This window comes from Stegastes partitus, unplaced genomic scaffold (genome assembly GCF_000690725.1).
Source record: "Stegastes partitus isolate 25-593 unplaced genomic scaffold, Stegastes_partitus-1.0.2 Scaffold1434, whole genome shotgun sequence".
NCBI classification, from domain to species: domain Eukaryota; kingdom Metazoa; phylum Chordata; class Actinopteri; family Pomacentridae; genus Stegastes; species Stegastes partitus.
The window spans coordinates 1-11,960 of record NW_007579165.1 but is presented as its reverse complement, the minus strand read 5'-3'; the positions used below and the strand labels follow the sequence as shown (position 1 = coordinate 11,960).

At 42.0% G+C, this 11,960-nt stretch overlaps 1 protein-coding gene across 1 annotated transcript; it reads right to left on the bottom strand.

Annotated features, from left to right (window-relative positions):
* Positions 1–903: 903 nt before the first annotated feature.
* Positions 904–11,513, bottom strand: LOC103370500 (sodium- and chloride-dependent glycine transporter 1-like; the record flags this gene model as incomplete). The annotated part of the gene is made up of 9 exons (XM_008299576.1): positions 904–1,158; positions 3,045–3,215; positions 4,767–4,867; positions 6,034–6,133; positions 6,216–6,350; positions 7,368–7,605; positions 10,948–11,051; positions 11,156–11,290; positions 11,381–11,513. Coding segments are annotated over 9 exons (1,372 nt in total), but the record flags the coding sequence as incomplete, so codon positions are not given.
* Positions 11,514–11,960: the final 447 nt, after the last annotated feature.

Below are 11,960 nucleotides of genomic sequence, written 5' to 3'. Positions count from 1 at the left end.
AGTTACTAATGGAGGAAAATTTCCACAGAAAATCAGCCCTAAGTGTCAGTAGCCATCTCGGGTGTTGTTGTTAAATATTTGTGCTCTGTAGAATATTTTTTTTTCTTTAATTTTTGTAAAGAAGAAGCAGCATAAAAAAAAACAACAGGCTTAGTCTTAAGCTGAGATCAACTATGGTTGAGGTCACTGTGTGCTGTAAATATACAGAGTGTATGAGTGTGAATGAGTGTGTCCGTCCGTCTCTTTTCCCGGCTACAGAATAGAGCTTATTTCCATCTTGTAGCCTCCATCAGACTGTAAATGGCCAGTACAGGCACAGTTTACCCTCCTCCTCTTACAGCACCACTACAAGTCTCCAGCTGTCAGATCGCTGCCGCTACTAAGTCGCCCATCCCGAACAGAACCAGCTAACAGAATAAAGGAGAACAGTGTGTGTCTCTATGCTGCTGCATGCACAAAACAAACACATGCAGCTTCACAATCTACCGTACCTCTAACTGCATATGAAGATGACATATACAAGTTTTACAAAAAATGAAAGGAAAAAACAAACTGCATTATTAAATTATGTGGAACAAATTAACAACCCACCCACCCGCACACACTAACATACACACATTTCTTTTGGATGATGACCCAATTTTTTCTTTCCTTTCGTGTTTTTTTTTTTTTTGTTTTTTTGTTTTCTTCGTTTATCTAGAGACAACACACAGATAGATAGAAGAGGTTAGGATAGATATAATAAGCCCTTACAATATGTAAAGGTCTCCAGCGAATGGGATCTCCCCCACAGAGGACTGTGGGAAAGTGGGGCGAGGATGGAGGAGAAGGGAGGAAAAGGGAGGAAGAGAAGGAGGAGACGGTGGGGCGGTGCCCGGTGGCGCTGACAGAGCGTGGTGCTGTCTATGCGCTGGGGTTGGGGTTGTTGTGTGTGTTGGTGGAGCCGTTGCTTCCCTGGATGGTGAGGCTGATCTCATCCTTCCTCTCCTTCTCCTTCTCCTTCTCTTCCTCCTTCTGCTCTTCCTTCAGCTCCTCCTTCTCCTTTAGGGGACGGGCCTCCACAGTGTCTTCAGAGGCCATGGGGGCGTAGCGGCCTGTCCGGTGCTCCTGCAGGGCAGGGCCCCACTTTGGATGCGATCGGCATGCGTACTTCAACCTCTGAGACGGGAAGAGACAGAGGGACAGAAGCAGAAACTTCAGGACGAGTCATTTCAACAGGTTCAAACATGAGAATAACAGAAAGAAACACGTGAATTCTTTAAATGACATTTGAAATGCTTTACATTTCTTAAACTAAAATGCTCACAATGTTTTTACTCCTTCACTTTATCTGGCATTTCAACAGCTGTCATTACATATTCCTCAAATGACATCTTAACCCTCAGAATCTTCAGCACTTTTTCTGTGTTTTCTTCTTCCTGTTTATTCTTAACTGTCGGCTCATTTTTCACTGTATGTAATGCTGAGATGTAAACAACACAACTTCTGGTAAAAGTACAGAGAAGTAACCAAAGTATTGTGTCATAAATCACAAAAACAGAAAATAGAAAAGTTTAATTTCTTTATCTATTTAGTGGAAGAAAAAACTGTACAACATTTTTCCCAGTGTCCCCGGGTGTTACTTCAACGTCACTACTGACATTTGTAAATAGTTTCCATCCTTGTTCCCTCTCTGCTCTGTGTAAACACAGCCTGAAGTTCAACCCAGTGCAGGAGAACAGTCATGTTTTGTCATGTGTCTGGCAGAAATGGCCGTGAGAAAGTTGAAAATCAGATGGTTCTCTTCTTCTTCTTTTTACAGCTAAAAGTTCTAAATCATGTGTAAATGAGTTGTTTTTTGGTGCCTGTGGTCTCTCTGATTGGTGGAAACTTATCAATTACTCGCTTCATGCTGTGATTGGCCAGCTGAGAATGTAAGCGGAGCAAGTTAGATTTCTGCTGGATCAGACAGCATATCTCATAAGTCACACAGTTAATTTTCGTCACCATCCAGGAAACCACCAGACTCCATTTAAATAAATAGTTATTTTACCTTACAGAAAACAAGAGCTACTGGTCTGTCGTTGCCTCCACTGATCAGTTTACTTGTGTTATTGTGTCACTTTGGTGCTTCAACATGCTAATAAGGATCTGAACTAATGTGTTAAAACACCAAAGATACACAATTACAGATCTGAAACTCCTGTGTTCTGTGAATTAAAATGAATGTTTTTGTTAAGGGAGTCTGGCGGCTGTAAAGAGAGCGTGTGTGACGCCACAGAAACACAATTAAATATATTCTAAACATCGTGTACACTTTCACTGATATGCATTTTTTTTTTTTTTTTTTTTTTTTAAACTGGTGGTTAAAATTCTTTTCTGCTGCTGCTCCCATCCACAGCAGTACACTGCTTGGCTTCCATGCTGGTCCTCCTGTCTGCTTCTTCAAACTAGCGGCCGGCTGTCTGTCATCTATTGTCGGTAATACCGCTGACTGCAGGTAATCACTGCTGACAACCCCACTTCAAAGAAACCACACCAGCCCTTCACTAACCAGTTCTGAGAGTCCACAATGCGGCGCTTGCATTTCATCTGGCAGTTCAAGTGCTCTAAGCATCAGTTCACAGTAATTTCTACCATTACAACTAATTTAAAATAATCTAAAATACTTGAAGTGATATGTAGACGTTGGTCCTGGTTCAGACATCAGCTGACAGTTCAACTGCTGTTAGAACTTAAACACAGGAATGCAAACTGGTAGTTCAATCATCTGAAGGACTTCAAACACATTTTTATCTGCTGTCAGCAAATGTCCTCCAGCTGATACACGCTTCAGAGCTTCTCTAAACTCTGTTGATGTTAAAGCTTTGATTAACTTAATTGTTGGCATCCAAGAGTTGCACTTGATATTAACATGTTTACGTACTGACCTTATTTTAATGCGTGTTCCTCAGAGACATGTTCAGCCTTTGTAGCTGTAGCATTGTGAATTGTAGCACTTGCTGTTTATATCAGCTGTGTTTTAGAACAGAAATGCTCTAGAGGCATGTTGGGGAGGGTCGTACCTCTCTAAAGGTGGCTCCTGGGGACCTGGAGATCTTGTAGAGGGCGTAGACCGGTATGCAGACCACTGAGGACAGAGCCATGGCAAAGCCGATAGCCAAGGACCAGCCGGGATACACGTAGTCATTGTAGGTGATGGGCTTGTACTGGATCACAGTGAAGATCAGGATGAACTGCAGGGACACAAGAGTTAACAACATTTTACTCAACACTTTCCTACTTTATGTACACACACACACACACACTTGCAATGCAAAATTGAAACGATTTTCCGAACTGATTGTTGGCATCATTATCAACCAATAATCCAATAATCATTAACGAGAATGACTGGCAGAGGACATTATTTTATTCGCTAATCATTTAATTTGACCACAGAGTCATGACATCTGTGGTAACAAATAATTGGATTACATCAGCCAATGATTGTTAAAAAGCTTTCCTAAAAAAAATGAAGTGAGTTCTGGTCAGAGGTCATGAAACACCACAGAAATCGTTGTCATGGTGGCGGCTGGGGCTCAGGTGGTAGAGCGAGTCGGTCGATGATTGGTTCGATTCCGCCCTGTAATCTGTTTTATGGACGTTGTGTCCTTTGGCAAGACACTTCACCCACCTTGCCCGGTGTGAATGCATATGAATGGATTGTTTGAGGTGGTGGTCGGAGGGGCAGAATGGCAGCCACGCCTCTGTCAGTCTGCCCCAGGACAGCTGTGGCTACAATGGTAGCTACCACCACCAGAATGAATGTGTGTGAATGAATAATTGACAGTGTATCTTTGAGTGTCTAGAAAAGCTTTATATAAATCTGATCAATTATTATTATTATGGTGGCCCATTGATAGCTACAGCACCATAATGCTCCCTGCTTGCCAATGCGAACTGTCAAAGTCTGAGCGACTACGTCCTCAGGTTGCTACAGGATCAAACAGTAAGAGCCTCCACCTGGTGGAAAAATCAGGTACTACAGCTCATCTACAATTCTGCAAAGATGTCTTTTTTTTCGTCTTTTGCTTCAGTTGTTGATATATTTTTAATCTGTTATGTATTATGTATGCATAAAAGGAAAAAAAAACATAAGATCCAGTGTATTTTACTCAACAATTTCTTAAACAAATAGGTAAAACACACAATGATACACAACAGAAGAAAGTCATCTCAGTCCAGGTGAAATCAGCATCGACAGCAGCACTCCAAATCGTTTTTATTTAAAAGTTGCAGATAATTAGGATCATAAATCCTCCCAATCCAACAGCAGAGAGTTTAGTCACAGTTCTAGCAGAGGCCCTGGAGGGCAGAGCATTAGTCTGTGTAGTGAAATGAAAAGGGGAACAAAAGTGCCTGAAATCTGACCAGTAATCCACAACAATGAATTTCTTGGTTGGCTCAGCAGCTTAGTGGACTAATACGCCTGCTTGGGAAATACCATTGATAGCAGCTGCATGTGTCCGTTTCCCAGTCAGAAAGATTTGCTTTTAGAGGTTTATACAGGAAACAAAGCCAACAGTAGCCAAACAGATTAGCACTGATGGCAGCTCAAATGTAGGTCAGGTCCCTAACAATGTGTCAGCAACACAGGAAAGTTGAGAACCGTCCACTCAACATCCTCCTTCAATTTACTGAACCAATAAAATCCGTCTTCAGTTTTTCAGGAGAAAACACTTTCAATGATGACGACAGATTCAATCACTAGAATTGGTCCCAGATCAGCAGGTGTGTTCACTTACAGAGATAATGACGGGGGAGATGAATCTCCAGCAGACTTTGAAGAAGAGAGGAGGAGGGAAGCCCAACATCATCTCGACATCTTTGAAGTAGTTCCTGTGACCTGCAACGGAACAAAGTGTTAGAATCTATGGTCAAAATCTAGGTTTTCTGCATTTAATCCAAACTGAAGATGATCATGATTTAATGACATGGTTCCACATGTTTGTTCAAAACCCGACAGTGTTCCAAATAACTTGTCAGTCTTAAAAGGTAAACGCTCAGTGGGGCTGAGGTCAGGTGACTGTGGAGGGAAGTCCATGACAGTCAGCTCTTCCTGGGACTCTTCCAGTTAAAGCTCTGAGGTGTGTTTGGGTTCATTATCCTGCTGCAGTGTGAATTCTTCTCCATAAAGATGTAAACCAGATAAACTGCTGCTTCTCCTTAGTCAATGTGGAGTCCTTTCAGTGCAACTCTAAAGGTGCAAAACATGCTCAGACTTCTTTATTTTAAATGTCAGGACGGCTTCTATTTTTAAATATTTCTCAATCCTCAGAGGTTTATATGTGACAGATGTTCAATGTGCCTCCACACATGCACTTGTTGCATCTTGTGTCAGCTATGTCACAACTGGAGGTGTACTATAAATATTTAAAAAAGATAACCTGTGCGTGATATAGACATAAAACGTACAGTATAATAGGTTCCTAGACATGGACTAACATCTGATCACATTATCGGATATTCCTTTATATTTAACCGACTGATTATCTAGAAGCTAACGGCCAGCAGCACTCACAGGCAGCAGGCTGATGTGAACAGCTTTTAACATTCAGAGCTGCAGAAATCATAGCCTTGGGTCGACCTGTTCAGCCTGCCTTTGGTAGAAAAAAAATCAGTATTTCTGCCTCCTGTACAATGAAATTTCCTTTCCTTCCATTATTGTTTAATGTGGCTGTACAACGGTGAGCTCACAATGAAGCTCATATTCTTTTGATTCAAAGAAGGTAAACCTTCCATGAAACAACTGTAAAATGAAAGTACTGACAAGATAAGGAAAACTCTCGTCCTCCTTTAATGACCTTATTTTTTATTCTTTACACGTCTGCAGCTCTGTTTTTTTTTTTTCTCTCGCTTCAGTCAGACAGACTGATATTTACCACTGATGTTTTGCTGACTGCCGAATCTCTCAGTGGAATCGTTAAGTTGATAAGATAAGAAAAGTAGCCAGAAATAAAAACCCCAAACTGTCTTTGTAGAGCAGCGTGTTCAGTCGATTTCCTTCCTTACCATAAATATACATGATGCAGATGCACATGATGCAAGAGATGATGACCAAAGAGAAGCTAGCAGCGTAGTTGTCCATCAGCAGCAGCCAATAGATTCCTGCCTGCACACAAAAACAGGGAACGAGTGAAAAACCAGCTGAAGACAGGTTCAAAGACATGCTCGACAACATGTCTGGGATTTACCTGTGTTGTAAGTGGCACTCCCAGTAGGAAACCGACTATGGCTACTGACAACGTGACTACAGTCTTGTTCCTGATGATCCAGTCTGTGCCGATCTCGTCCACAATGGCCGTCACCAGGGTCTCAAGCAGGCAGAACTAAGAGAACGGAGAGGAAAGGTTTAGGATTCAAATGAGAGATGAGACTGGACATAATGAGAACAGTCCAAGAGGAGTCATGTGATTTTTGGTTCTACCATTGTTCCTCTGAAGCATAATTAAAGCAGAATAACATCACTTAAAGTACAAAGTCTAATAGATTAGTAAAAAAATAGTTCTTCTTCTGCTTCAAATATCCAATATATTTGTATTCCTTTTAGCATAATTCAAATATAAATACTTTACTACAACATACATATTTATCCACTGTGTAAAATGGACCAAAAGTCTTCCTCTCATTTACAGCCGTTCTAAAGCCTTTGTTAAACCACCCTGCTCACACGTTGTTGTCGTCTTCCTGGCTATATGTTTGCCATCCTATCTTAGCATGAACATAATCAGTAAATTCATTTTTACTCAAAACTACAAATGTCAACCTCATGGTGGCGCTAGAGGAAAACTCAGAGGATCACCAGTGTCAGTGCACAGACACGGCACAACACTTTGACCATTCACAACATCTGCGGATCCAGATCGGCTCTAATCCGGAGTTCCTGAGGCACGCGGGTCAACTCAGGTCTCACTCTAAGGCGTTCACTTGGCCCATTTATAGCATCAGCGTGGAGGTTTGGGCAACAAACACAGCATTCAGTTCTATTCAAGATGACCTTTGTTCATCATTTTTCAGACGAATTGATAGCAGGAAGGTAAACTGGAAATCAAATGCTCCAGTCACAAACATGAGAACACACAATTTATGCAGTGCGTCTATAAGCTCTATTTGCACAGTACAAGTATTACCTGGAGACCTCTAGTAATTTGTAATAATTGCTTCATCCTGTGCAAATTTGTCATGTCCATTAATTTGTAACATTTACAACTACAAATGCCCTACCAGATTTCAGATCAAAATGTTTTTTATCTCTAATTTCTGCCTCTTTCCTGTTCGACTTTCTCATAGACTGCCCTACAACTTCATGATCCTCCTGTTCCAAAGCATAGAGACACATTAGTCACCTGAGTCCCCAGTCCCAGAAGGATGAGCATGAAGAAGAACAGCAGCGACCAGAGCGGCGAGATGGGGAGCAGAGTGAGGGCTTCTGGGTAGGCCACAAAGGCCAGTCCTGGGCCGTGGTCGGCCACCTCAGACACGGGGACGTTCAGGTGGTGCGCCATGAAGCCCAGGATGGAGAAAATGACAAAACCGGCGTACACGCTGGTCGCACAGTTGGTTATACTGATGATGATGCTGTCTCTGTACGTAGAAAAGAGAAGAACAAACGTGTTGCTGATTCATTAAACCGCGAGACAACAAAATAAGCGGCATTTACAATATGAAACCAAATACATCACTAGAAACACATCATGTCTTTTTGCTACCATGATTAACTGCATACATGTAAAATGACAGGACAGTTTTTACATTTATGAACTGGTGAAGTGTGGTCCTGGTACTTCATCCACTCATACCAGCAATAAAATGTACTTCAATTTCTATGTCTCAAGTTCAACTATGACTGAACGTGTCTACAGTTTGTAAATCTATGAAATAAATGTTGACCATATCATCCAAGTGAGGCAGAACTTTGGTGTCAAGTCCAGGGAAAGTGGAACGAAGCTCTTTTTCTATTTAAAGTACTAATGTGGTTTAGAACCACAGATATAGCTACAGTTTGTTTGGACTCTCAGAAAATACACAACCTGTGCAAGCCAACATTTCATAAAATAGAAAATGAAACGTAAAAAATAGCTTTGTTAGTATAAGACCGCTGTTTCAAGTTTCCTGCTGCAGAGAATCAGAGAAGCTTCAGCTTATGATCTTTAACTCTGTCTCTGATTCAAGTTGCTGAAATGTGAGTCTGTTCGCAGTATTTTTCTGCTTTGGACTCTTGTTGTCCTTATTCTGACAGCTGACTGGTTTCAGACTGCTGGAAGATGCTCGCAGAACCTCTTTTCATCTTTACTCTCTCTGACTCAGACTTGGACTTTGTTCGGATTTAACAAGGGAATCGTGCGGTTACACAGCGCTTTGTTTCCTCACATTTCCTGTTAGGGTTATCACAGAGGTTGTCTTTGATGACTTTGATGCCAGTCCGTTTCTCACCCGTGAGGCTCCTGCTCTCTCCTGCACTTTGCACATCTGCATGTGCACCAATCGGAGGTGTAACAGCAGAGCAGAGAGCGTCTCCACAGGGACAGAGCTGCAGAACACAAGCTGATTAGGGTCGCCGTGCAGCTGTCTGCACAGATAGGACAACCTCAAGCTCCTGGCAGAGGAACAAATTATATCTTCAGCCTTTTCCCCTTGCCCCCTCCAAACCCCCCTGACGCCGTCATCCTGTCGGCATGTGTGGACAAGTAAGAATAAATGACATCTTTTCCTCTCTTTATCTCCTTCTCGGTCCCCTTTCCTCCATCTTAACCTTCTCCTCGGCTTCTTGCTCGCTCCATCAGCCTTTTAACACACGTCCAGAAAGGCATTATCTCTGTGACTCCTCCTGTCCAACCTTATCTCACCTTCTCCTCCTTCTCTTTTAAGACCTATAGCCTTGAAGTTGGCTCCTGACTATTTTACTCTGCTCCTCTCACTTTCTCCATCACTCCTTCACCTTTCTTTGTGCCCTCTTAAGGACGTTAGTTATTGACAATGACATCAGTGAGCACTCTGAGGACTTTGGCCACAGTAGCCACGATTTTAAAAAAAAATGTACCACATATAAAATTTTAAATTGCTTTTTTCTCTTGTTGTAAGAGTTTCACCTCATAGTGTCGGGATATGTGCATTTTTTTTCTAACCAGGACTTCAATATCCTTTAAATATGGCACAACAGCCAGCCACCCATTAGCTTGACTTGTCACAGATAATAAAAGCAGGGAGAAGCAGCCACCCTGGTAATAAAATATGCCTGCCAGAACCTCTACATCTCACTAGAAGGGCTGTCACAACATCAGATTTTCACTACATGATTCTTCTCCTGGCCTAAAAGATTAATCCGTTTGCTATACCCCTATATCGAGTGGAGGGCTATGGGAAGGTTGGAGGTTACCTCAGCTGACAGAAAACAAGACTGACATCACAACAGAAAGACAGACAACGGTGAACACGCACTGTCACACCTACAGCCAGTTTACAACCATCAATCAACCTAATATGCATGTTTTTGGACTGTGGAAGGAAGGTGGAAAACCACACAGGCACTTGGAGTTCAAACTCTTCTAAGAAAGGTCCCAGCTGACCATCAGGTTTGAACCCAGGGCCTTCTGCCTGTGACGGGACAGTAATACACCTTCATCCATGACAACAATATTATGGCGATATTTTAAAGCCTTTTTAAGTCTCTGCTAGTTGTGTGGGAGTGATTTAGTCCTAACATGACACCCATGAAGCCACAACTTGTTGGTCCCCCAGTATTTGTAAGTGGGGTTTAGAGGTTCTGGTAGGTGGATTTTAGTACCTTTAGACAGGGTACTAACCCAGCTCGCTGGTTGACCTTTTCTAGTCTTAATACGAAGCTCAACTAATGGCCCCATTGCTCCAGCTGCATATATAAGGCATTGGGTACCATATCTTGTTAAGACTGGCAATTTAGCCATTTCTGGGTTCAAACGCTTCTTCAGATTCCAAAAGCAAACAAACAGTGAGGCCCCCCTGAGGGTTAAAATGGTCTAAATGCTTTCAGATGCTTTTGAGTTACTAGTGTGATTATTCTATGGGGTGGTATCAAGAGGAAAGTCCAAGCATCAGTAAAAACAAGGGATTTAAGAGGATGACGGCAGTTGGGAGTTAGCAGTTAGCTAGTTGGAATGTAAAGATGACATGTCATGTTCTGGCTGAGGTTTTCCTCCAAAAAGAAAAAATATATATAAACGTTCAGAACAGATGCAACTTTGGTGATAAAGATGAAAACGTATGAAGCAATCAGGTTTTGGAGGGTTTGTGAAGTAAGGATAGTTAACACGATGACGTCCACTCCTTGGTAAGCTACTGAATGTATTATGAGGCGAAAATAAACACAGCACTGGCAGTGTCTTCTAGAAGTGTTTGGGTTAAAGTGTTTTCACTAAAGATGCACAATGAGGATCAGCAACTGCGAACACCCGATCTGCAGAGATAGTTACCATCATAAGACGGGATCTAAAAAGGACGAAATTGCAGCCAGACTGTCATCCACAACACAAAGTTAGGAATTAACTGATGTTGATGTGAATGATGTGAATTATTCGCAACTGAAAAATCTTATTCTGAACTTCAGATCTAAATACTAACATGTCAGTTGATCAGACATTCATATTCAATTCATCGTTTCTGACGGTTGAGCTGTCCAAGTTTTTAAGAGCTTAGTTTAAAAGTGAGCTACTAATGAATGGTCCTAATTAAAGGATGTGCGGTGGCAGATTAACAATTGCCTGAGTCTTTTTGGACTCAGATCTATGCAAACAGCAAGGGACACAGCACTGCAGCATGCTGAAGAAATGAGAGCCTCAGTCAATGCAGCACAGGTTTGAACTGAGAAAGAGTATTATCAGAAAGTCCTAACAAGCCGATACTTGAAGGCATAGTTTGCTTTGTGTTTATCTATAGTCTGGGAGTACCGACCTGAAACAGTTGTTGTGGAACTTGTTATAAGAAGCCATGGTAATGAGACCACCCCAGGCACAACCCAGGGAGTAGAAGATTTGTGAGGCAGCGTCTCCCCACACCTACAAAACAAACCCACAGAGAGTCAGAAGTAGCACAAAGACGGAAAAAAAAAGAATCTATTTCCAGTTTATCTCCTCATCTTTCTGCTAATATAAGTGCGTACCTTTGCATCGAGGACCTTCTGCCACTGTGGAGTCAGGTAGTACTTGATGCCGTTGATGGCTCCATCCAGGGTGATGCCACGGATGAACAGGATGGTCAAAACAACGTACGGGAACGTGGCTGTGAAGTACACCACCTGGACCACACATGCAGGTGGAATGAGTCAGTCAAACCTGGGTGTATGAGGATCGATGTGTGTGTGTGTGTGTGTGTGTGTGAGGCTGACCTTTCCAGAGGATTTAACACCCCTGATGAGACAGAGAAAGACGACTACCCAGGAAACAGCCAGGCAGCCCAGAATAGGGAGACGGACCTCGCCGAAGTTCCCAATATCATCAGAGATGTTCAACACATAGTGTCTGAGAGAGACAGAAAGAAAAACAATTTCAATATTTTACATTTACAGCTGTGGCTGAAGTTGTTTTTCTTCTTCAAGAGAAGAAAACTTGCAGCTTTACACTTTTACAACTCAGCAAACAGCCGGTTCTTCAGCAGATAGAAGATAGACTACGTTTTGAAGGGCATCTAAACTTTGAACCTGTCAAAATGCAGTAATTACTTACAGGAACAACAAAACAAATCCACTTCTTCTTTGTAGCATTATTACTCTGCAGTATTATAATTGGTACCTGTAACAGGTATTTTGAATGTGTCCTACCACAGTAAAGATTAGAGGGATTATGTATCCCTTCTGGTCTGGGAACACCAGAAGGAAAACACCATCTGGAAAAATATGGTCTGCACACTAGTATAGAGAACATTTATTACAACCTTAAGGTAACATTTTGTGCATAAATGCTCTTCTT